General features: G+C 40.1%; 2 protein-coding genes across 2 annotated transcripts in view; one reads left to right on the top strand and one right to left on the bottom strand.

The window, feature by feature from the left end:
• Positions 1–4,318: 4,318 nt before the first annotated feature.
• Positions 4,319–25,857, bottom strand: part of LOC146556664 (nectin-2-like) — a 76,239-nt gene continuing 54,700 nt past the window's right edge. Inside the window, exons 4-6 of the mRNA XM_085250464.1 lie at positions 7,203–7,357; positions 5,434–5,533; positions 4,319–4,454 (exon numbers count right to left, since the gene is read on the bottom strand). Of these exons, the coding sequence (XP_085106590.1) occupies positions 4,331–4,454; positions 5,434–5,533; positions 7,203–7,357 (379 nt within the window). The 3' untranslated portion in view covers positions 4,319–4,330. The remainder of the gene's footprint in view (positions 4,455–5,433; positions 5,534–7,202; positions 7,358–25,857) is intronic.
• Positions 11,916–24,610, top strand: LOC146556669 (inositol polyphosphate-4-phosphatase type I A-like). Its single transcript, XM_085250478.1, has 6 exons — positions 11,916–12,333; positions 14,588–14,771; positions 14,837–15,047; positions 16,110–21,502; positions 23,415–23,459; positions 24,033–24,610. Exons 1-3 carry the CDS (start codon positions 12,230–12,232, stop codon positions 14,888–14,890), a joined length of 342 nt encoding a protein of 113 aa, XP_085106604.1. The 5' UTR covers positions 11,916–12,229; the 3' UTR covers positions 14,891–15,047; positions 16,110–21,502; positions 23,415–23,459; positions 24,033–24,610.

Genomic DNA, 25,857 nt, shown 5'->3' with positions numbered 1-25,857 from the left:
CCACTGCCTTGGGTGCAACCTCATGAACAAAAATATCACTTTGGGCCAGACTGCTTTAATATTGCAAACCATGCCAGTCCTAAAAATATAACACTGTGCAGACATGGATAAATATTCTACTTAGACAAACAGATTTTTTGATTTTGTGCAAGATTGAGATGTGCAAGCCATTTTTTACATTATAATGTTTTCAGTTTTAACATTATTTGATATAAAAATAAAATAGACATTAACTTTTCTGAAGGAAGGAAGTAAATAAGTAAGCTATCTACTGCTAGGAAAGTCGAGCAGTGGCTTCTATGTGGACGTTATGAGTTTAATTTCTCTTTTCTTGTTAATGGGCCATCCTACCCTCTTTCCACTTTGCTGAGCCAAGCGTGCTGGCACCTGAACCAAACCAAATCATGAAATAACGAAAGGAGGAGGGAGGCGGGTTCAGAGGCTGACTGGATTTTGCGCTTTGTTGCTGCCAAAAAACAAAACTAATTCTAGGAAGCAAAAAGGTTTATAATTACCCTGCGAAGGAAACATTTTATGGACAATACGAAAAATGATTACAGGCATGGCCCTTTAAGACTGTAGCCTCATGGGCGGTGTAGTCCTTGCTGCAGGGAGAACGTGTGGGACCGCCCCTCCCGCTGTGTGTTTGTGAGCGTGAGGGAGGGAGGAAAACATAAGCCGAAAAGTACTAGGTGCTACCGAGCAGAAACGGGAGATGGAAACATGTAAATATAAAAATAACCACTGCAGCCAAAAAGAGTGCCTGACGAGCCCAGTTGTAAGTAAGCTATTAAGACTCGACTGTACACTGTGTTCATGTTCCCTATATAATCACTGTGCTTTCAAATCCTCTGTAACTTAACAGCTTACATTATCAGGAGGAAAATAGAACAGACAGAACAACTGAGCTCCAATCAGCACAGACAGACAGACCAGCTGCAACTGCATTCACACATTGACAAGAACACAAAAGACAAGAACCAACAAACTTAAAAATTCCTTTGTCCCACACGCCATCAGACTGTTTAACTCCTCTCTGGAGGGGAGAGAGAGGGAGGGGAAACAGGAGGACAAAGGAGGGGGGAACAACTAAGCTGTAGTGCCTCTTCACTTCACTGTGCAATACCTTGTGCAATACTTTTGTAAATAGTCAATGGTGCAATAGACCTCAATACTTTAAATGTGCAATTCACTTGTATTTTTATTTTTATTCCTATTTATTCTATTTATCCCCTTCATATATTTTATTTATATATGTCTCTGTATTTATATATGTGTGTGTGTGTGTATATATAATATTCTGCTCACGCTCTGTAACTTCTGTTGGTGGTCTTATCTTATCTTATCTTACATTGGCTGTATACTGTCATGGTGCTTTTCAAATGCATAATGTGCAAAAAAGACAAAATGTAAAAGTCTGAGTGATGTGACATTGTATCCTTACGGGTAAGGTTGTACCAAGCAAGTGGGGAAAAAAAACAACAATTAGATAAAATCAAGTAACAAATAATTTAAGTAATTTAATTTAAGTATTTCACTGTATTTCTATCATTAACCATGAATCATTTCACATCACTGTAATTTAACACATGGCATACAGGACAAGAAAGGCAGGCTTGTCAAGTCTAAAAATAAACATAAATGAAAACCTACCAAAGTAAAACATTTTTTCTCCTTTCATCTTGAACAGTGTTACTATAAAGCTCCCCACCTGTCTGAATCCATCCTTAACATTACTGCCATCCTGTGGTAGCTGTTGACAGTGGTTCCCAAAACCTGTGTTTTTTGTTTCAATCTTCCAAAAGACTGCAGCTCTCTGTTTTGCTGCTGTGGTGAAAGAGGGCCCAGGATTGCAGACATGGAGGCAAAACAGAGGAGTTTCAGCCAAAGGAGAGCCTTTTAATGAAAAGGAAGCTAAATACAAACTGTCTAACTAACAGGATCACGATTGGAACATAACGGAACAAGGACAAGGGGAGACGGACGCAATATATACACAGGAGGGTGGTTAGGAGAAGTGGACACAGGGAACATGGGAACACAGCTAGAGAAACATAGACATGGTGAGATGGGGGAAGTAAAGCAGAACACGAGGCACATGAGATGATGACTACTAAAGTAAACAGGAACACACAAATGCTGAGACACGGACACAGAGATGTGAAGAGACAGAGAGAGCGAGAGACATGACTGAGGAAACAGATAGGCAAATAAACATGGAGACAAGACTGACTTCACAGCGAGACGCAGAGGACAAGACACAAATGACACAAAGACAAACCTAATATCAAACAAGACACCTTGAACTAGAAATACAGATAAACTCAAGACTAAGAGACTAAAGTCAAGCTCTGTGTATGCTCTATAAACAAAATTGAATTGAACTGAATTGAATTGAGTTTGACTTTCATATAATCCAATCTTAAAACATGCATGTGTCATGGTGGGTCTTCAACCAAGTTTTGAATTTATTATGGTCTTGTGATTCATTCCTTTGGATTTAAGAGATTTTTAGTCGTGACTTTTGTTTTCTTTAACAACTGCCTTTATTTTTTCTACCTCTGGGCTGTTAAGTTATATGAGTTTCCTTTTGTGTCTAGTTTCCCTGTTTTGTTACCCTTTGTTTCTGCGGTCATGTGCCTGCGTTTGTCTGACATCCCCGTGCTTTTAAGTTAATCTGTCTGTGGTCCAGACCCTGTTGCAGGTTCATGTGTCACGTATGGTGTCCTGTTCAGGCAGGGGCATCTGTTCTTCATCTGTTTATTTACCAGCTGACTTTAAAATGACATGTTGGTGGAGCCTTCAGTCCAAATAATGTTCATCTTTGCTGTCAGAGAGATTCCTGAGGGATCATACGGAGCATTTGTTTAGACCTGTATTTAATTTCAACTGAAAATGCAAATACTTTCAGTGTCTGCAGATTTGTATTTGTATTTGTATCTTTATTTATTTCAGACATAATAAAACAAACAAAAAAAACAATATATACTCATCTACATGTATTTTCATTTACGAATATGAATATATGTGTAGATATACACACACACACGTATTTGTACAGACAAACAAGAAAAATATAATAAAATAAAACACATTCGTCTAACATGAGATAACAGTTGTTTGGTCTGAAAAGGAGTAGGAAGAAGTATGCACATACTTATTAACTCCTACCCCTGCTCAACATCTTATTAATCCCACATATTTACCTAATTCTCCTCATCACATATTCCACACAATACACAAGAAAACTTATATCAACAAGGCTGGCACGATATTTATAATTTAAATACGAGTTGACATATTTATACATACAATGGGTGATTGTCTTTTTCAATATCATATCCTTCCAAGAGTAATTTTCGAAGTGTCTTTATGAACTTGCCAATTCCTGAGCATTGCTGTAATTCTGCAGTAAAGCTATTCCACAGTTTTACTCCATAAATAGTTACGCAAAAGGTTTTAATATTTGACCGTGCTTTAAGAATCTTCAGATTCAATTTACCCCTTAGTTCATAGTCTCCTTCTCTGTCATAGAACATTCTCTGTATATTTCTTGGTAACATATTGTATCTAGCTTTATACATAATTTTTGCCGTTTTGTATTTTATAAGATCCATAAACTTCAATATTTTTAATTTCAAAAACATGGTGTTAGTATGGTCTCTATATCCAGCTTTACTAATTATCCTGATTGCTTTTTTTTAAATTTTACATATTGGTTGAAGTGAAGTTTTATATGTGTTTCCCCAAATTTCCGCACAGTATTCCAAATATGGCAATATAAGTGAACAGTAAAGTACCCGGAGTGATTTGGAAGGCAAAAAATATTTAACTTTACTCAGTATGGAGACACTTCTTGACAGCTTAGCTTGTACATACTTTATATGAGGTTTCCAGCAAATTTTGTTATCTATTATCACACCCAGAAATTTTGTATCTGAAGCTTGCTCTAATTCGACATTATTTACTAATAACTTTGCTTTGGCATCTTTTTTATAATTTCCAAATAACATAAATGTCGTTTTTTCCAAATTTAATGATAACTTATTTCTATCAAACCATGTTTTCAGTTTAATCATTTAACAAAGAACATTTAAACTTCTATAACACTTAACACACACATTAATAAAATGTTTTTTTTTCTTGTAGCTCAGCTCTTTCAAGTAAGATAGATGTAATAAAATGCCTTGTACACAACTAAAACTATAATTGTGTCTCCAGTAAACTGCACAACAGTAGTTAACATTAAAATAAATAATTAATGTACTTTTTTCAGAGACCTATTTAACTGTAGGAGAAACAAAAGTGAGCTATAAAGTATATGAACAAATTAACTGTTACTGACCTCTTGATCTCTCTGTAGGTCTTCTTCCTCTGGTCCGTGATCTTCGTTTCTCACACTCTGGTGAAGTTTTGTGTCATGCTGCTTGCCACCATGTTGGTTTAAAGACCTCCTACTGTACAAAATAGTGACACAGTATTCACAGAGGCTGCAAATTTGTGGACATTAAATCAACTTTTAAAATTTAGCCTCTGTACACTAGAACAGTAGATTTGAAATAAAACAATAAAGGTACAATTTAATTGCAGACTCAGCTGCAACTGAAGGATTTGAACAAAACTTCTGTATTACCTTCAATCATAAATAAAGTCTGAATACTTTGCCGAATACTTTGCAGGCAGTGAGTCTTTTTACTGCATCTGTCTTCAGTTACAATATATTTGTCCAGGGATTCACTTTTATAAAGCCAGGAAACACCATGTAGGATGCGGTTCAATTGGGGTAGACTAACACAATTGCATTCTTATTGGACCAAAGACCGCTTCTTCAGGACCACTGAGGGTACCACACATGACAGTTTCCCCTACTAAGAATAGCAACTACAGCCTCTGAGCTAACTACAGTCTGGTAACCTAGACAATGAGGAGAATGTGCTGGACAGGTGGAGAGAACGTTTTGTATTTCTATTGCACCAAAGTAACTAGTGCACTTTCCTTTTTACAGAATGTAACAAAAATGTGACTTGGCCCCTTGTAATACTGGAAAAAAAAATCATCTGGATATCTATACTGATATGGACTGGGTAATGTGTAAGGAACAAATGGATGCCACATTGTTTAATAGAAATGAAAATGATCTACCTACAGAGGGCTGAATTCAACGCTACCCTGAAAATCAAAGAGGTTTGGGTGATTAGTACCAATTCTTTCATCTGCCTGCATATTCTCGCCTATTAAGGTCAGGAATTATTGTACAAGAGGAGGAAACCAGGATCAACGGAACCAGCGTAGGGCCTGACAATGTGTTCAAGGATTTCATCCTGATTCCTAATGGCAGCCTGTAGAGGTCTCTAGAGGTACATAAGCTTTAAAATGAGAAGTACTACATATTATTCTAGATATTAGATACATGCAAGTTAATATATGAAGTACCTTTGAAAACATCCACGTTTATAAAAGTACCATGCTGCAGCACCAACAACATTCAGGAAAAGCAAAACACCAAATAAGACCCAAGCAGCAGGGCATGCTCCTACAGGGACACAATAATGAAGAACATGAGAATGAGAAGATTGTTCTTTCCCACTTTTATGACATTTCATTTTTTATTACAAACTTAATTCATAAGACTGAGACAATAAGGAAACATAATCCACCCAACAGAAGTCAAGCACGTGGCTCACAAAGAATGAGATTTCCACACTGGATCAGTGGGTGGCTGTGTTTATAATGAGGGTTTACAATGACTTTTGGCTTTTGGCCAACAGGATGCTGGTAGAAACTGTGATACTGATGGCCAAACCATAAAAGAAGTGGCAAAAGTGGCAAGGGGTAGGGGTATTTGAAGTCAGCAAGAGAGAAGCAAAGATAGGGGTATGAAGGTGAGACTTTAAATATAGGGACTATATGCAAACGAAGAGAGCAGTTTAATACAATGTAAAGAGAGAGTAAAGGAGAAAATTGGAGGACAGATGATTCTGGATTCAGTGAAAAGGTGTTGAACACTTATTTTTGGAAGACAGAGGAACACAGGCTGACCTATGAGTGGGGGAAGATCCACACAGGGGGATTATATTTTATGTAGGAGACTGTAAAGTAGTGTCAGGGAGGAGCACAGCTAGGAATAATGATAATAATAATAATAATAATAATAATAATGGATTGCATTTATATAGCGCTTTTCAAGGAACCCAAAGCGCTTTTACAATTCCACTATTCATTCACTCTCACATTCACACACACTGACTACCAAGCATTGCATGGTAGTCTGTTGGATGACTCTGGAGGTCAAGTAGAGAAAGTGAGTGAAAACAGAGGCAAGGATCACACGGTGGAAGCTGAAGAAGGAAAAAATGTGCAGAATTCAGGGTGGAATTAAGACAGGCTCTGGGTTCAAGATTCAAAATGTTTATTGTACAAAGAAAAGCATTTCTCTGTACAATGAAATTCAGCAAAGAGAGAGGTGGCAAAAGAAAAAGGTTTATAGTTGAGCTGAGTGTGAAGCTGGAGACCAAGAACAGCTAGTGAATCTGGAAGTGCATCGGATTATTGTGAAAAGAACTTAAGTCAGCAGAACATGTGCGTGAATGCAGAGTAACAGTGAATATGCAGGGAGCAGAGATACAGAAGGTAAATTCTTTTAAATATCTGGGGTCAACCATCCAAAGCAACAGACAGTGCACAAGAGAGATGAAGCAGAGAGTGCAGGGAGGGAGGTTCGAGTGTGTGGAGACGAGCGTCACGGGTGATTTGAAATGAGTACATCAGAGTTGCAGCTCAGATTAAGTGGCGTGCAGACAAAGAGAGGCAAGGCTGAGATAGTTTGGACATGTGCAGAGCAGGAATAGTGGACATACTGGACAAAGGATGCTGAAGATGGAGCTGTCAGGTAGGAGGAAAAGCAGAAGACCACAGAGGTGGTGCACGGATGTAGTGAAGGAGGACATGCAGATGGTTGGTATAACAGAGGATGATGCTACAGATTAAAGGAAGCACTTCTTTAAGATAGCTTCTTACTAAAGATTAGTGGAATACATACATAGGTAGAGTCCATCATTTCACTTTTAGCTTAGATGTTCAAGTTTCTAATTATTTTCCTCATAGAAGTGCACAGAAAAGAAAACAGAGTAATATCAGAATGACACAACAGCCACAAAAGCACAAATCCAAAAATCAGAAACAGATATCCAAGCTGACCTCACCTGATGCCACACGCACATAAAGCTGACCGTGTTTACTTCCATATGCGTTAGATGCTTCACACTGATAGAGGCCATTTAGATCAGAGGTCAAGCTCAGCAGTTGTAGCTTTGCACCATCTACTTTGACAGCAGACTGCAGCAATGACTGGCCAGATCTGGAAAAACATGAATGAGACTCAACATGAAATGTACAGAAAGAGCAGAAAAGTGTGAGTTGTGCTAAAAGTCAAACACATTTTGGTTATCTCTTTGCAATAGATCTTTTCTTGCCCACAACAAGATTTTGTATTTTTTTAAATTTTCACCTAAATACAAAAATACATCCCACTTAACATGTTCAATTATTTTTGTGTGAAAACAAGCTTAATTTTAGTAAGATTTCAAACCACACTACTCTGGAGAGCGGCCCAGCTAACTCCCTGTTTAGCATCCTGTACGTCAATTTGTAACTCACAAGATTTTGATGTTTTTTATCATCTTTTATGGAGCATTGATATGAGGATTTAACAGGCCACATCTAAACAGCAGGAAATTCTGACGCCAGATGATAAAACTTCTCAATCCACTGTTAATTTACATTACTAACATGAGCAGAATGGGGTTGCTCTCTCAAGAGGCTCAGAATGAATTAATGCATCTTAAGAGCCACTTAAGATAAAACACCACTTAACTGTTTAAATGCATAAACACTGCATTTGCCAGGAATTCCTCACATCTATAATAACAGCGCTTTTTGAGAACCTCAAAGCGCTGTACAATACCACTATTCATTCACTCTCACATTCACACACTGGTGGAGGCAAGCTACAGTTGTAGCCACAGCTGCCCTGGGGCAGACTGACAGAATCTAATGGATAAGCAGTGAACTACAGACAGAGAAGCCAAGAAGGACTGCTGAGTCACACTGTATCATTTTAGGACCCATTATTTCATTTCATTTAAATGTGAACTGTTAATACATCCTATAACCTACTCTAAAGAACAAGTATGACTGGATGACTGCTTATTATTAGTCTAATCTCACATCTCTCCAACGGCGCCATCCATATGGGTCACCAACATTATCACCTTTTGTTTTTTGGATCTGAGAGGAACTCAGATTATCTCTCAGGAGTCTTTTCAGTTTCTGTCTGCTGAGCTGAAACAGGTTTACATAATCCTTCTCTAGAGTTCCCAGACAACCATGGTAACACCACTACAAAGGCAGGTAGTGTTCAGGTCTCCATACAACAGTACATATGCTTCGAGACAGGTTATAACTGGCCTGTTACAATTTTATTATACTAAACTCAACCTGCTTATGTATATATATATATATGTATATATATGTATATATATATATATATATATATATATATATATATATATATATTGGGGGGGGGGGTTGTATTGTTATTTTACTTAGTGTGGATCCACACTTTAACGGCTATGTCCTAATCAATAAACATTTCTTCCACTTCACTTTCCAGTCTTCAGCTGGAGTCCTGAGAACTGGTTTTGCGACATTAATTCTCTGACCATCGTGAACCAAAATGTATCTTTTGGAAGGAGCTCAGTCAGTGAAAATATTTACAGTGCTAGGGGAAAAAAACAGGAGCTACTTTTAGCTGCTCTCTTATTCACATGAGGTCAGAAAAGTAAGTAGCTCAGCATGTTTGATGGAGAAGATTTATACAGCAGATAGCCTTCCTGACACAAACACACCCCAAGGCATTTGTGTCCTCCTGGACAACCAACAACCAGATGCGCTTTTGTAGCCCACAGGTCCAAACTACTCGCCAGCAGCAGCAAAATTCAAACTGCTTCCAAAAACCAGAAACTGTCAAAACACTGGGTCTCTCCATTCTTTGGGTTGTGTTTCACACAAGAAAGCAGAGAAAAGATTAAGAGATAAACAATCAACAACTGTTGCAAGTGACCTTCACATTACTTTTACAGTGTGTGAAGGGTAATTACTGAGTGAGCCTTGTCAGCACCTGAGTAAGCAAATATGCTGTTTGGGGAAATCAAGGAGCAGCAGGGAGGGAGAGAAAGTGTAGGGGAAGGAGAGAGAGAAATTAAGTGCTTTCAGTATCCAGGTGACAGGGTTATAAAGGGAAGGCATTCAAATGATGTGCTCAGCGGCTTTTACCAGGCAACTGAAGAACAATCAAACAGAAACCTGCCACTATGCAACCAGCAAAGATTTATCAGAATCAGAATACTTTATTAATCCCGAAGGAAATTAGGGTTACAGCAGGCAGCATGCTAATGGCGCATGCGCACTTACAAAGGAACCTTCTGACCAACTTTACACAAACATCACATTGGGGAGACATGTCAGAAAGGTAGGCTGATAGGAAAAAAAACAATGAAAATACATAACATGAGGTAAGAGGAGGAGAAAAAAAACTCCACTCAGACTGAGCTCCTAGTGGGAGAACAGTTTAATAACAGAAAAAACACCTCAGCACAAAAAGCACATGACTATCAATACACCATAGAAACACAAGACAAGCAACAGGGGCGGGTAAAGGGTAAGAGAGAGCCGGTGTAGACAGCGCATCCGGTCCTGCAGCATGTCTGTGCTAGTCCAGTTGACTGCCATCTTCCCCGGTAGGGCACAAGTGTCGAAGGCGTTTGGAAAGGGAGGGGGGATCAGTGTGTGCACATCAGTGTATGTGTGTCCAGAGTTCAGCTGAGACAGTGTCCTTCGCCCCGACAGGCTAAGTAAACAGTCTTCCAGCCAACCCAGGTGGCCTTGCATGGAATGGGAAGAACAGCCATAACACAGTCGTTATCAGGGAGTGATTGTTCGGCTCCAGCCTTGGGCCTGCAGCTGGCGCCGTGATGGGGGTCCGCAATTTTGATATTGATTTTGTAAATTTCCATGCGAGCAGCCCAGGAGAATTTTCAGGCTGCTCTTTAACACTCTGACGCTGGTCTCTCAATCTCCCGTTGGAGAGCCGCGAGCCTCCCCATGATGGTATCAAACTTCTGTTCCATGGTGTTGTCATTCTTTTGATTCTGAGACCTCACAACTGCAGTGATCCTGATGTATCCCCCCATACGCTCAATGGTGTTATTTTGAGCCTTCACAGCAGCTGTAAGCGTCTCCAAGGTGTTAACCATATTACGTTCGTTGTGAGAGGTCGCGCCTCGTCCCATCGCTTCGATTCCAGCGGGCAGCCTTGGGGGGGTTTGAACAGCCAGTTCCGCTCTCTTATTTCTCCGATAAACCAGGGCTAAGCCAACTCCGATCAGCAAGAACCCTGTTATCACGGTTCCGAATAGATAGACATCTTCAGCGTCCTCGATCGACAGTCCCGCCAGGCACATGACCCTCCAGTTCTGCCACCCGTCCATCGTGTAACCGGCAGGGAAAGTCCCTCCGGGGCACTCGGGCTCTCCCGAGCATACACAGAGCTCGTTGAGAAAAGGGTGTCAATAGCATTCAGAGACCAGTTGATCAAATCCATAATTCTCTTTAGGTTTTAGAGAACGACAGTGAGAGAGTGTTCCAGGGAAAGTAATGCACACGAGACAAGACAAGGACATAGAGGCTAAGCAGGGAAGATAAGGGTAAGGAGGAGAGGAGAAAAGTGCGACCGCCTTCGCTGAGAGCCAGTGGTAACTGTAACAGTTACCACTGTGTAACAGCAAATACCTTAGAATTAAAGCATTTTAAGAACTGCATGACAGCAGTCATTATTGCCTGTGAAGCTAGGAGTGTACATATTTTTGTTTATGTTGAATAAATAAGCAACAAGTGGATGAAGGGACTGTATAAAAAAAACATCAAAAACATTATCATCAATAGTCACGGGACACTGAAATCTTTCCAAATGACTGAATTTGATACTTTATTTACTATGTGGGCTTTTCCATTTGAGTAGCCTACAACATTTCTTTCAGTTTTATTCATTGTTATGTGAGGAACCAACCATGATTTATTATAACATCTACTTAACGAGAGTGTCTGTGATGTAGTAGCTCATCTGGATCATTATCCGTTTGTGTAATGCTGAAGTACAGAAACAAAGTGATAAGTTCTGTTGGCTCTGCTTGGCTTTATTGTAAAAATGAATGACTATTAAAATCCACTGAGAACTGAAAAAGAGTCTCAAACCAGTAGTGATTGTTGTGAACCAACATGTTCTCATCCCAAAGCGTAACATTTTATGCTATGTGACAAATTGTCAGTATGTTACGCTTTTGGTCACATATGACCCAGTTTGAGTGAGGAACCATTACATAATAATCATGTGCGTATTTCACTAAAATGTGACCAACACTCAAGGAGTAAAAATATTTGAAGTTTAGACATATGATCGATGTCTCACCATGAGTCATCACTCATTCTTTTAACATATGACTGACTTTACTCAACATCCAACTGTGCTATGGTCAATGGCGTGTCCAGCGGGGTGGCCTGGGGGGGCACAGGCCACCCCCCAAACCAGACTGGCCACCCCAGGTGCCACCCCAAAGGCAAAACAATAAAATTCAATCAAATATCAAATGTCCGATTATGTTTTCACGGTGACGCTCAGATATCCGAGTGTAAGTGAATGCAGCATCGCTTCTGCGCTATGCGCATCACGTTAGCAAAGGTAGGAGAGCCAAGCGCGAAAGACGGCACTGCAGGAAACAATTTTTCGGTGAAAGAAAATGAGGACAGAATAAATGTCCCGGTAAGTAATATCAAGTTTGTTGAGTTTAGTAAACTTCGGTGAAATTAGAATACCAAGGAAAAAAATAACACTTAAAGAATTATTGCAGCTGTGGAATATTTCAGACAGTATGCTACTGAGGGCAGCTAACATAAGAGTTATGCGTTATAAGATATAATCTAAGTCGTAACATTGCTGTATGGGGCTGCAGATTTGGTTGCAGGTTAACATAGCTGGACTGGCCATCGGGCATACCGGGCATATCCCCAGTGACTTATTTTTTATTTTTTTTGTAATGGCATGAACAATGAGAGGTGGTGGATTGGCCAGATGCAGGTCGATGTGTAGAAATAACTCCGTTGTTTGGTGGTGGCTATGACGGGGCTTCCACAGAGGCAACAGGTGGATGAGGGAAGGGGAGGCAGGAGGAGAGACCCGAAGCAGCCACCAGTCCGAGTGTCAGGTGAACTGAACTTCAGGTAAGAAGTTATGACCTGCAGTCTATCTGGGTCAGATATAAACCAAGTTTAGGTGGAGTTTATTTTCATGTTGCTGACTTTTTACTGTCAGTTGCAATAACTCATACTGCGTTCTAGCCAGTTTGACGGAGTTTTTATACAGCTGGGTGGGTGCTATGATGTTACTGATAGTGAACTTTATTTTATTCATAAGGTTAATAGAGTTGCCAACGGCTCCTTAAAAAAATGGAATGGTCCCTCATTCAGAGAAAATATTACACGTTTCGTATTGAGCTGAGAAGAGACGCAGTTTGTCCCGGACTTTAGCTAGAATGGAAAAAAGACACAAAGCTGGATTTATTCTGTCTTTATGCTGCACAGCTGCCTCTTCTCTCATCCTCTCCCCCTCCCTCTCCTGTTGCTACTTCAATCATGAAACTGATCAATGATCAGCTGATCGGCTTTTCTCTCTTGTTTATCGCCCACTTTGCGCCAGAAAGAGGAAACCAGCAGATGTTGCGCTAAACAACAGCAGCACGTTTAAGCTTGATCGGCTGTTGTTAGAATGTATTTAATATTAATTTCTAGTATCAGCTGATGTTTGCTGGAGCCACAGCTGTAAAGCTGCTGGTCATGATGTCTGTTTAGATATGTGGTGAGAGGGAAACATGAAGATGAAACCAGGAGATGTCCTTACTGAACCATCAGAGCTGAACAGGTGATGGAGAAACAGGTTTACCTTTTAGGTCACATGAATGAGTTGAAGGGAAGTTATGAACTGTTTCTGAGAGACAAATAACACCAGGATCCTTTTTTATGTAGCAGACAGCTGGTAACTGTGCAGGGGCGGGTCTAGCAAAGTTTTGCCAGGGGGCCAGGTAGGGCATTAACAGGGAAAGGTGGGCACAAAGAAATACTTTTCTTTCTTATTCTCATTTAAAATACCTAGTTTTTATTAAATAATTATCTAAATCTTACAACCAAAGTTTTTATCTGACGTAATATGTATAGAAATCATACATATACCAACAAGACTGTACATCACTGTCACAACAGGGTTTGTTTTCAGTCAAAGTCTTTATGGCTTTACTACCTGGTGGGTCGGTCTGTAGTAAAAATGCCCAATTTTTTTGTCCCAGTCCAGCCCTGCAGGTTAATACTGGCAGTGTCACCATGCCAGCTGACTGTATTTTATCATCAGCCAGTGTTGTTCTTTATCAATATTACCAAAGTTTACGATAAGGCAGCATAGAAAGTATTTACTTGCTTTCAGGTTTCATTCAAATGTTAGTCTTTTCAGTTGTTTCCCCACTTTTTTCCTGTTTCAAAATCAAACACCAGTTTGTGAGAAGATTATCTTCTTTTTTTAACAGGCAGATAAAGTTTTGCATTGGCATTGGCTAATTTGTCAATTGTTTGTTACAAATGTTCGTATTTTAATTTTCAAAAATGTTTTTGCCCAAAACATATGTGCACTATATGTCAGTAAAAATACTATGCAAATATTGCTGTCCTTGACTGCTGAGTAAACACTGACAAAGCACTGATTGTATCTCTTGTACTTTATCAACGCAGTATCTAAAAACTTTGCACCGTAGTGGTTAAAATCTCATTCTAATAAGAGTTAAAAGTGCATTTGGTTATTAGGTTTATAGGATTATTGAATTATGGTTAAGGGTTGGTAGAATTTTTTTTTAAAACATTATCTGCCAATTAAATCTGCCACCCTTCTCCAAATCTGTGCCCCTACCTGGCCCCCCCAACAAAAATTTTCTAGACACGCCACTGTACACAGATGGTCTGAATTTGTGAAGCGAGTGGTATCGCATTTATCGAAGTCGGCTCCTCGTTGTTTTTTCTAAGCCACGATTAGGCTCATTGAGAGCAGGCATGTGCATGCAGACAGTGTTTGTTTTTACATCTGGTGGGTAACGTCCCTCCCTATATTTTTGGAACAGTACCTCTGAAGCTTGATTTAGATTTCTGCAGGAAATTTACGTTCTAACTTCAGATGTAACACCTCTTAACACTAAACCGGTCCATCACGCTGTTGTTTCCAGTTACAGCGTATATTTCCTGCTGAAGCATATTTCAGGCATAAGACAGAAACATTACAAAAATATACACCTGCAGGCCACTCTATTGTCTTTATTTGACTAAATGCACTAAATTGCTGCCACAAGCTTTTGAACACATGTACCTAATAAAGTGGCTGGTGAGTGTCCTCAGTCCCAGCTTGGATACAGATGTGTCGGTGTGTCTTTGTTCCCTGCAGTAGTGCCCTCTCCAGCTCAGTCATCATCCACATACCCCAGGACACTGTCCGAGCCAAAGAGATCATCGCCTACGTCAACACGCTGAAGACTCAGGTCAGCTATTACGCAGAGAGGCTGTCTCAAGCTGCCAAAGACCAGTCGGCCAGCGGACTGGAGTGGACGCTCGCCAGTCTGGTTGACAAGGTACTAAAAGTGTTTGACGTTACGTGGGGACGCTTCATATTTCATTCATACCCTCTTCCTTTCAGACCCGTCAGCTGGTGGCAGTGTGCGGCTGCAAGCTGCTAGCTTCAGCTATTTAGGCCCTGAACGCAGTACGAGTACATCGCAACCAAAGCTTCTCCTTCCGCTGAGTCTGAACAAGTAGTGCTCCGCAATGACAAGGATACGCTGAGAGCAAAGTACAGCGGTCACAACAGCCAGTCGTCACTGCACGTGGACTGGCACGAAGAGGAGTGGGTGAGTTGATCAGCAGTTATTGGCTGTTTTCTGATTCCAGATTTTTTATTTCTTTAGCATGACAACAGACAAGCTTAGTTTCTTGGCACACATTGTGGATACAGCTTGATATCTTAACTACACTCTGAACTCTGTTTTTCTTTTCTTGTTGCTTCTTCTTCTTCTTGAGTCATCCCTCTCATGTTGATTTCCAGCTCAGGTCACTCCTTACTTTTAAGAAGTTGGAGGATTCGTGAGCAGATTTTTCCTTCACCATATCAGCCGACTTTATTCTATGAGAAAATACTCTTAAATGACTCGTCTTTAAAAAGTGTTCAGTGTTTTATGTCTGGTCTGTGTGTCATCTTTGTCTTTACAATGTTGCAGCAATACTTTAGTAATGATATGATATGATATGATATGATATGATATGATATGATATACCTTTATTAGTCCCACAAGGGGAAATTTAAATGTTGGTTTAGTGTAAGCTCAGCTTTTTAACTAATGTAAGAAGTGTTATGACTGACTCGTTTTTAATACCTAAATCTGGCCTCAGTGCACAAACCTAAATGAATCGGTACATATGAAAGCGCCCAAGTCACGAGCTGTGTTCAAGGACATGGATAAAACAAAAAGGTTCAAATTTGTGCCCAAAAACCCCACAAATCAGTGTCACTGTTTTAAAATCTGCTGCGAGACCGCTCTAAATGTCAGCTTTTTCTTTACGTAAAGACTGGGGTCTGTAACATATCAGCTCGTTTCTTATTTATTAAAGAACATGCCTGACACCAGGCTTTTGAGTTAACGGCTCCATTCGATCTCTGCAAGTATTTTTAAGTATTTTTAGGTTCTTTCCAGCAGGATTTGTGGCTAGTTCTGGAGCTTGACCCTAAAAGATTTCAGTGTGTCGGTGCTTCTGCTTTCCCTGTTGTCCTTCTCTTCCGTCTTTATTTCTGTTTCTGTCAAATTTAAAAACAACTGCACTCTGAAATACACACTCTTTGCAAGATGTTGTCTAAACTAGTGGTTGGAAGGCATATTTGTGTTTGGTCTCTGATGGTTTATTTACACTTTTTGCAGGCCACGCCCACGGACTACAGCGCCATGATGAGCAACAAAGCCAAGAAGTCTATTGACTTCCTTCTGATGCAGGACACCGCCCCGACGATAGCCACGGACGTGTCACTGCAGTACCGCCTCGACATCGTCTTCTGCCAAACTGTCACCTACACATATTTTAATTATTGTATGTCTGAGCTGATGCGTTTATCCTGGAGTGACTCAGAGTGAAGGAGAAGGCCAAGAAGAAGTGTAAATATCATAGAAGCAAGGAGTTCAGAGCTCTACGACTTAGTGTCTTTATGGTATTTATGTGTGTAATGGAGACCAGGGGTTCCATTACCCTTACTTGTATTTTTATTAATTGACTGACTGATTTGTATTTAAAAACCGTAATGAAGAAAAACACACACTGGTTGATTGTGATTCTTTATTAGGCTTTTTGGGTTGTTATTTAAGTGACTCGTTAAAGGTGAAGAGACAGGGGGACTGGCCATCCTACCTGTGTCAGGAAAAGAACCTGTGTTAGAGCTGTTCACATTTAATCATTTGTCTGTAACCTAAATTAGTTGTATATGTAAAAAGAGAAGTGTTAACAGTACTCACTTTGTAAAGAGTAAAAGCAGCTCAATCACCTGCTTATGAGCTCCTGGAGAAAACCAATGTGCCAGGCTAGGGGAGTGTGTTGGAGTGATTTTGTTAAAAGTTGTCATTATTGTGCTTGGACCTTGTCTTGAACTGTATGTTCAGATATTTTCTGTTCCTCCCCCACATGTAGGATGTTGGGGATGTTACTAGCTATAGTTTTCAACTGCAGGCACAATCTATGTAAGATTCTGGTTTCCTTATTTGGTAAGGAGTGTTCACTTCCTGCCCTTTATGGGCTCACCATGTAAATGGTGGACTGTTAGAGAGGTTAAGCCATATACGAGGTTGAGGGGAGATGACCCTTTTATGACTAGAGATGCGGTTAAAACGTTTGTAAGCAGGAAGTCACGTATACAGACACACATACACTCTCTCTCACTCACACACACACACACACACACACACACACACACACACACACACACACACACACACACAGTGCCTTAGCTTTTACCACACAACATATGGGGTTTACAATGGGCGGTTGTGTAACTGTTTTCATTCAATAAAAGGCTGGAGTTGGAGTTGTCTGAGTTTGGGTGTAGAGCTTGCAACTCTGAGAATCCGACCAGGCTTCCCCTGCACAAGTAAAAACCAATCGAACTCTGATTGTCTTACTTTGTTCTGAGTCAGCGAGGGCTGAAACCTAACTGTGTGGTTAAGGTGTTTTAATGCAGCGGTCCCCAACCGCCGGGCCACGGACCGTCGTTTGGTCGAGAGATGAGGCTCGGGTGTGAAATGTATGGTTTTCAGAGTTTTTATCGTTTTTTATCGTTATTTTGTTATCGTTTTTATCGTTAACTCTGTTTTCCTGGGTCTTTCACGTGTGTTATGAATAAATCTTCTTTTTTTCCGGTATCGGTACTAGTTTTATTTTGTTGTATTTATCTGTGACACCTTAAAGGCCGGTCCGTGAAAATATTGTCGGGCATAAACCGGTCCGTGGCGCAAAAAAGGTTGGGGACCGCTGTTTTAATGTATATAGAAGAGACTGAAGTTTATATGTTATGGAATTATTTATAGGACTTGTTACAAATCTTCATATGTCTATGATGTGTTATATCAGCCCGTTCTCACTCCCGAGGCGTAACATGTCGACGTTTTGTCACGTCCCGCGGCGTTCCTGAGGAACGTGAAAGGAGACCTTCGGCGTTCTTATGGTACGCGGCGGGCTATGGCTGGAATCCAGTGCAATGACGCTCCCGCGGTAATAGACGTTCCAGCCCTGTATTCCAGCCCTAAACCTAACCTTATCCCTAGCCCTGACCATAACCTTATTCCTGACCTTAACCAGGACTTTAATGATGTTAAATAGCGTGTTTCTAAGCGATTTGAAGAAAAAGAGCAAACATGTGTAGATTCAGTCCAGACAGTTCTCATATTTCCTCTTTTTTCCGAGGTCGTCATTCAGGAACGTGGTGGGTAGCCAAAAACGTAATATGGTGACGATTTGTCACCTAGCGTAAAATGTTACGCTTTGGGAGTGAGAACGTGTTGGTTATATTGTAGTGGTTTTCTTATGGGGAGGGTTTTGTTTCCCTTTGGTTTGCTGACCCCCAGACTTGGTCTATTCCAGATGCTCACCTGAATCAGGTAGAGTATAACAGGAAGCCATTTGCTTTTCAGAAGGGTTGGATTCTTTGCTGTATCACCATGTGTTCTCATTAATAAAGTACATTTTACTCCAGTCTCGTGCTATTTTAGTGGAAGTGACCCATGACCGTCGGCCAAAACTGACAATATGACTATTAAAAGTCTGAGTAATACTGTAATTTTCTGCTGCTCATTCCTGTGCAATATCCCATCTGACCTCCCGTCATATTTCTTTTCAAGATTTTCTTATTTAATCACTAGTGTACATATATTTATAGATACATATATATATATATATATATATATATTTAGTCATCTTTTCTCTTTTACCACGTCTTTCAAATATTTTGCTCTTTACTATTTTTCTATTTTTTATTTTATTTTATTATATTTTCTTCTACTGTACCATGCTGCTGAGTGACTGCTGCTCGTCAAACACATTTCATTGCAATGTTGACCCTGTGCTAACTTGCATATGACAAATAAAACTGAAAACTGATAAAACTGAAAACAGTAAAGGCAAAGGGAACACATCAAGTAAGGATTTCACACTCCCACTCACAACGGCACTTTCAAAGCATAAAGCCAAATGCTTCAAAATTTCATTTTGAAGCATTTTAAAAATGAATGTGTTTGAGTTTCATTGCTCCAAAGCAATGTTTTCATATAAGCAAGATAACAACCAGTTAGCAACCATGTAAGTACAGTCCTCTATTGTGAACAGACGTGTTGGCAATCTGTCTGCGTTTATAAATTAGACAACAGTTATTTGCAGATCTTCATCAATCTGCCTGAGAGTGATTGCAGTCAGTCTGAGTTGGACTGCAACTGTTTTGAGTCAGGTTGCCTCCAAGGAGGCAGTTTATTATTTTCCTTTCCTAGTTGGACAGATGGCTGTTGTTTTGTTTTTACTGTAGTGTGCTGGGCCATTAATGGCTCAGGGGCTGCAGCGTATCCGCGCCAACACCTAAGGCCAACGTGGAATCACCGGTCAGACTAACATAAAGAAAGAATCTGTTAAATTACACATTTGTATTCATTAAGTCACAGACAATGAAAACAAGCAGAAATCAAGATGTAATATTTTTATAATTTTATTGATGTTAAATTAAAGTCCCAGCTTAGTTATGTTATCAGTGCAAGTCACTTCAATCTGTATAGCACCAAAGGAAACAATGGTGTTTTCAAGGTGCTTCACACTGTAAGGTAACAACTTACAGTATTAAAAAGAAAACCCCAAAAGAACAAACCCCTCTGAGCAAGCACGAGGCGACAGTGGGAAGGAAAAACTCCCTTTTAAGAGGAAGAAACCTTCGACAGAACCAGGCTCAGGGCGGGGTGGCCATCTGCCGCGACCATTCCTGGGGATTTCAAAAATGACTTGATCTGATCTAAATGTAAAACTAGCTCATTTAAAGTGTCCAGTGAGTTTTAGAAAATATTTTGCTGTTGATATCACGATGTCACTATAAAGTGGAAACTTTGTTTCTTCCCTTACACCTCCCAAAAAATGCCCGCACCGATGAGAAGCACTTAGATATGCAACTTGGTTCTGTGAATATCTTTCTTTTGAAAGTTTTAACAATATCTTCATCAAGATCTTGGAAGTTTAATTGCCAGAATGTCACCAAAGATGCATGCTTCCATCTTTTACAGAGGGATTTGAAAACCCTCTCGCTGAGTTTCTTGAACTTCTCTGGTGGGATTTTGTCGTATCTGGCCCTGATTTCAGTCCAGATTTTCATGGTAAGCCGGTTGGAGATAGCTTCAGCACTTTCAATGCTGAAGACTGTGCCTGATTTTTTTGAAACCTGGGAAATCAGTCCTTCCACAAAGATTTCCACTGAAAATCTGCATCTTTCTTTCTTTTCATATGATTCCAGTCTATCAGTAACTGTTACTGCCAACAGGTGTTCTTGGAATACTGAAGTAGTTATGATATTAAATATTGGTTGTTCCATTAAATTCATTGAATCCTCCTCCCCACTCCTCCCCATTTTCAATGATATTAGTGACAATTTATGTAATTTGTCACAAATATCAGTGAAAATCGCATTAGCAATGCAGTCAAAATAATTCTGCACTTTTCGGTCTAAATGCAAATCCATCCCCTTGAATTTGTCCAAGAGTAGATCCAACAAACGTTTTTGGTGAGAATGAGGGCACTTTAAAAGTTTACCAAGCTTTGAAAGCACAGCCTGAATTAATGTCTCTAACCATCTTTCAAAGTCTGTTTTTTCAGGTGGCTCACAGTCTACAGAAGATCTGTGATGCTGTATCTTTTTATATGACTCCGTTTGACTTACGTTTGTTAACGGTGGGATGCTGGCTTCATGTTCAACACAGGATTTCTGCTGCTGGGGATCTGGAATTGGATTGTTTTCTGCTTTTGCAGCACTGTGTTGGTCAGCATTTTGACAGCTTTCTTCTGTGTTAGCTGTTTCTTGGCTGTTAGCATCTATATTCTGTGCTGTATCAAACTCCTGCTCAGCAGAATCGTCCAAAAATTTCACACGTGACAAAACCGTTTTGCCAGTAGTGGTGTGGACAGAACAGTTTTCATGTACAGGGGAGTTCTGGGAAGACCTCAGCGGTGATACTGCTAGTGACTGTTCACACAGGTCCATTACGTCCTCTACAAAACCTACAAGCCGCTTAGCGGTGACGCAATCCGGATAGCCTGCGGTAAGCTCTAACAACTGCTTGTTCGAAAAACTACTGACCAAGTTATCCAAGAGGGATACCAAAGCATGTACTGTAGAATTATCCCCATTGGTCTGAACTGTTTCATCATTTGTCATTGTGTTACAGTTCGAGCTTGCCATTTCACTTCTTTGTTTTTTATGTCTAAAATGTTGTTTTGTGTTAAACTCCGTGTTTGAACGTTTAAAGCGCTGCTGTCCCGCTGTGTGAATGCGTTTCAACTGAACAGCCAGGTCTATATATAAGGTCGGTTTAAGGTTTCTTTGTAACGTCACCTGACGTTTCTTTGTAACGTCACCAGTCAAAGGACTGGCCCGCCCCGTCATAACGAAAGGGGCGGGACAAATCTGTTGCTTAGCAACTGAAAAAAAGGCACACCGCGCTGAATGCTACATCCGGCCTGCGACGGTACACCGCCTCCGCACCACCGTTTAAACATGAAGTGTGGATGTTAGAAGATCCCAAATATGGTGAGCTACTGGGAAATTACTCACGTTTTTGTTCTTGAGAGTGAGCGATAATAAGCGACATTTTATTGAGAAATTACAGTAGTCTGTCTACAAAAACTACAAAAATGACCTAAATAAGACAGAAGTACACATTCATTTTTATCGTTTTGTCAACAACAGGGCGCATGAGGTTTGTTCAGTATTTGTTGTGTCTACAAGGCTCAGGCGCCCCCATGAAGTGTCTTATTTGTATAGTTGAAAGCATTATAAAGGAACGCAAAACTAAATTACATATAATTATAATTCTTGGCACTTTCTGGTGTGTGTGAGTTAGTGTTTCTCTTTTATGATTTGTGGGTCCAGCATCAAATTCAGAATCCTTCCCATCACACATGAGGTCTTGAATAATCATCTTATTTTAAAGACCTCGTAGTTTGATAGTTTGCTCTCAGACTGTGGGCTTCCTTGTGGTTTTTAGGATATTTAGAAGTAGAAGGGGATCATCCTTCTGTGGAACCAGCTCCCAGTTTGAATGCAGGAGACGGACACTATCTCTACTTTTAAGATTAAGTTTCAAAGTTACCTTTTTGCCAACGCATATAGCTAGGGCTGAATCAGGTGACCATGAATCCTCCCTTAGTTACCCTGGGACTACCCTGCTGGGGGATTCCCACCATGTGTTTATACACCTCTCTGCATTCAATAATTAGTTCTTGTTCATCTCTGGCTCTCGTCCACAGTGTGTCTTTTGTCCCCTTTTTCGTCTCCTCATCCCCAAAGGGTCGCAGCGGGCTGCCCCTCCCTGACCGTGGTTCTGCCAGAGGGTGCTTCCTGTTAAAAGTGAGTTGTTCCTTCCCACTGTATTGAGGTTTTTTCTTTTTAATTGTAGACTTTCTACCTTACAATCTATACCACCTCGAGGAGACTGTTGTTGTGATTCAGCTCTGCATAAATACAATTAAATCGAATTAAGTGGGTTCAGCTGTTTTGTGAAATAAATGTGAGTGACATGGTAAGTAATAGCCTGCATGTAACTCATGGTAAGAAGAGCAATATCGCCCCCTCCTGGTTCAACCTTTTTTTCTTTGCAGTAATCTTTCCAATAATAATACATATGCACTAACCTCATGCTTGCTGTTAACAATAGCCTAAAGACACAAAATCAAGTTTAGTTTTTTCCTTAAGTTTATGTTTTTTTTTATATGGTTGGCATTTATTTTGTTTCTTTTTAATAATTATATTGATTCTATTGATTGTTTGCCAAGCACTGAGGTCTCTGCTTAGACTGTGCTACTGGGATCACTGATTTAAAAATGAGGCAAAAGCACCAAAGTTGTGCTCAAAAATAGTACAGTGAGCTACAAGCTGTTGCTGTAGTAATTCTAACACACTTATTGTTTTTAAATACATACATGTTTAGTTCTTTTAAACCTAATTATATATATTTTTTGCAAAAGTGTCACCTAAACACCCAAATATACGTAATTCAAAACTTACTTTAATTATTACCCATTTGGCTGGTAACATGGACCCAGTCTGATGGATAGTTACTGAACAGATAGTCTTTTCTTTAAAGGCTGCATTCAGAGCAAATCATTGTAAAAACAAGACAAGTCAATAAAAAACAAGTAATAACTATAATACTAAACTACAATAGAGAGAAAATCCAGTAAATATAATTATATTATGTAAAAAATATACAAATATTTACCTCTAATTTAAAAAGACATTACAAGGGTACTAGTTTCATTTTAATCTAAACATAATCTAAATTGACACTAAATCAGTTTAAATATTACAGCTGAAGGTGATTTTAATAAATGTACTGCTGCTTGACTTTGTTTTACTACTGCAGTATAATTTATCATGTACAAAAGCTCCAAATGTTGTTTCTCTGACTTAATGTTCTGATGACGTTTGTGTTACTTTGCAGGAAATAGTCAGGACCCAGATGAACCTGTGCTGGAATTCAGTGTGGGTGAGTAATATGAGCATTTATGAAGGGTGTCCATGACCTGTAATTAAATTTAGCGTCATTAGTGCCACTCATTGCAAGTGACAGTGCACATGCTTTCAGCATGGAGTCTGCTCTTATGGTAGCAAAATAAATTCAGAAAATCTCCATCAAAAAGCAGCTCAGCAGCAGAAATATATATGGTCAGCTGGTTGTGAGTTAATGAGCATGTGAAATCAGTGTGAACATTTTGAAACAACAACTCTCCAACCTCGTAATTGTAAGACTGCCTGTGCAGCCACAGGAGCCTTCAGAGAGTCTTCCTGCTTGTCTCTTGGGTTGATTTGCTCGTGTTTTCTCACCCAGTCAATGACTGTAAAAGGGCTGGACTAATTGGAGGCAGGTGTAATTGATTGCACTGATATGCTAGTCTACTTATAGCCCACATTACAAACACTGCTGTGTTATTTTGTCTCTCAGTGCAGGTATGTAATGTGACAAAACCTCTAATGATCTGATATGTTTGGGATGGATGGGCTGTGAATTATATAGTGAATTGTCTTATTTTGTCGCTCTGTGCAGGCTTTCTACTTACAGGGTGGTGGGTCTCAGAGGACAATTGCTACCCCTGTTGAAGTGAACAACGTGTGGAGTGCAACTGGCTTTGTGGCATAGCTGGCTCTGGCCTTGGACTGTGTGTTTTTACTTTGTACCTAAATGGGACACTGGACTTTTAACTACTATTCATTGTGTTTATAAATAAAATTTTAGAATTTTATTGACTGTCATCTTTTTGCCCACGGTGGAGACGGTTGGTCAGACCTAGAATCTGTGTGTGTGTGTGTGTGTGTGTGTGTGTGTGTCTGTGTGTGTCATCAGCAGGGTTTTGCATAAAAGAGTGTGAGCAGGTCAAAAGGTCAATTCATTTATTGTAGTTTTATGGCAGCACCCTCTAGTGGCCTTGAAGCAAACAGTCTCCTAACTAAGCCATGGCATCTCTGGTCTCTCCTACTTTTGTGTGCTCTGCTGGAGGAGCAGCATTGGATCTAGTGATACTGAGTAAGCTGATTAGGACAGGCCTGGAGAAATGTGGTTTGCATGAAGTATCAGGAAAAAAACAACCTTGTATTGTAAAATAATAATACACGAATAATAAATACTTTTCATGACATTCAGATTTCTGGACTCACGAGTTCATAGAACATTAATGTTACGAAACATTGAGAAGTCTTAAAACTACATTGTATACTTATTATTTATTTACTTTAATCAGATTTGACTGGTATTTTTAAACATTACGTTTTTGTTCCTTCAACTATTGTATTTAAGCTTATGACTCACTCACAGTATGTTTATATAACTGCCTAAAAAACGGTGAGGATGTGGCCGCAGTGGCTGAGAAGCAAGAACTTTGCTTTTTCTTTTTTTTTTTTTTTAATTGGGAAGCATAAATGAACATACCAGAAAACCCTGCACGAAGGAGCCATATTTGTTTTTTGTGTGTGCATAAGATGACGCTTTAGTATTATTACACATATGATAAGGATGTTAGCATGCAACACACAAACTCAAGTGGTGTTGCCAAGATAGTTGCTGACTGGCAAGAAACTTCTAGAAGAAATCTGGTGACAGTCCAAAGCACAAATTAGATATTCACTGAGATATTCAACATCTCTTTATCTCAGTCGGTGATCCCCACATGCTTCAAAGAGTCCATCATTGTTCCTGTCCCGAAGAAACCCCACCCTGCTTCTCTCAATGACTATCGCCCTGTAGCCCTCACCTCAGTAGTGATGAAGTGCTTTGAACGCCTGGTCAGAGACTTCATCATTTCTTCACTACCAGACACACTGGACCCACTACAGTTCGCTTACCGTCCAAATCGTTCCACAGACGATGCCATCTCTCATCTCCTCCACACATCACTCACTCACTTGGACACTAGAAGGGGGAATTATGTTAAAATGCTCTTCATAGACTACAGCTCTGCATTTAACACCATAATTCCCTCCACACTCACCACCAAGCTGGAGCATCTGGGACTCAGCTCATCTATGTGTCAGTGGATCTCCAACTTCCTAACTGGCAGACCACAGGCAGTAAGGATGGGCGGACATGTCTCAGCCTCCACCACTCTCAGCACTGGAGCCCCCCAGGGGTGTGTTCTGAGCCCCCTGCTGTACTCTTTGTACACATATGACTGTGTGGCCACTACCAGCTCCACCACCATCATCAAGTTTGCTGACGACACCGTCGTGGTGGGCCTGATCTCTGATAACAACGAGACGGCCTACCTGAAGGAGATTAGGAATCTGGAGAACTGGTGCCAGAGGAACAACCTCCTTCTAAACGTCAGTAAGACAAAGGAGCTGATAGTGGACTTCAGCACTAAGCAGGAGAGGAACTACCAGACCCCCGTCAT

Source organism: Mchenga conophoros, linkage group LG16, assembly GCF_057382185.1.
Source record: "Mchenga conophoros isolate Kocher_MC1m ecotype Shallow Benthic linkage group LG16, M_conophoros_male_GT1.1, whole genome shotgun sequence".
In the NCBI taxonomy this organism is placed as follows: Eukaryota; Metazoa; Chordata; class Actinopteri; order Cichliformes; family Cichlidae; genus Mchenga; species Mchenga conophoros.
The sequence above is the reverse complement of the archived record's forward strand: the minus strand, read 5'-3'. Positions and strand labels throughout refer to the sequence as shown.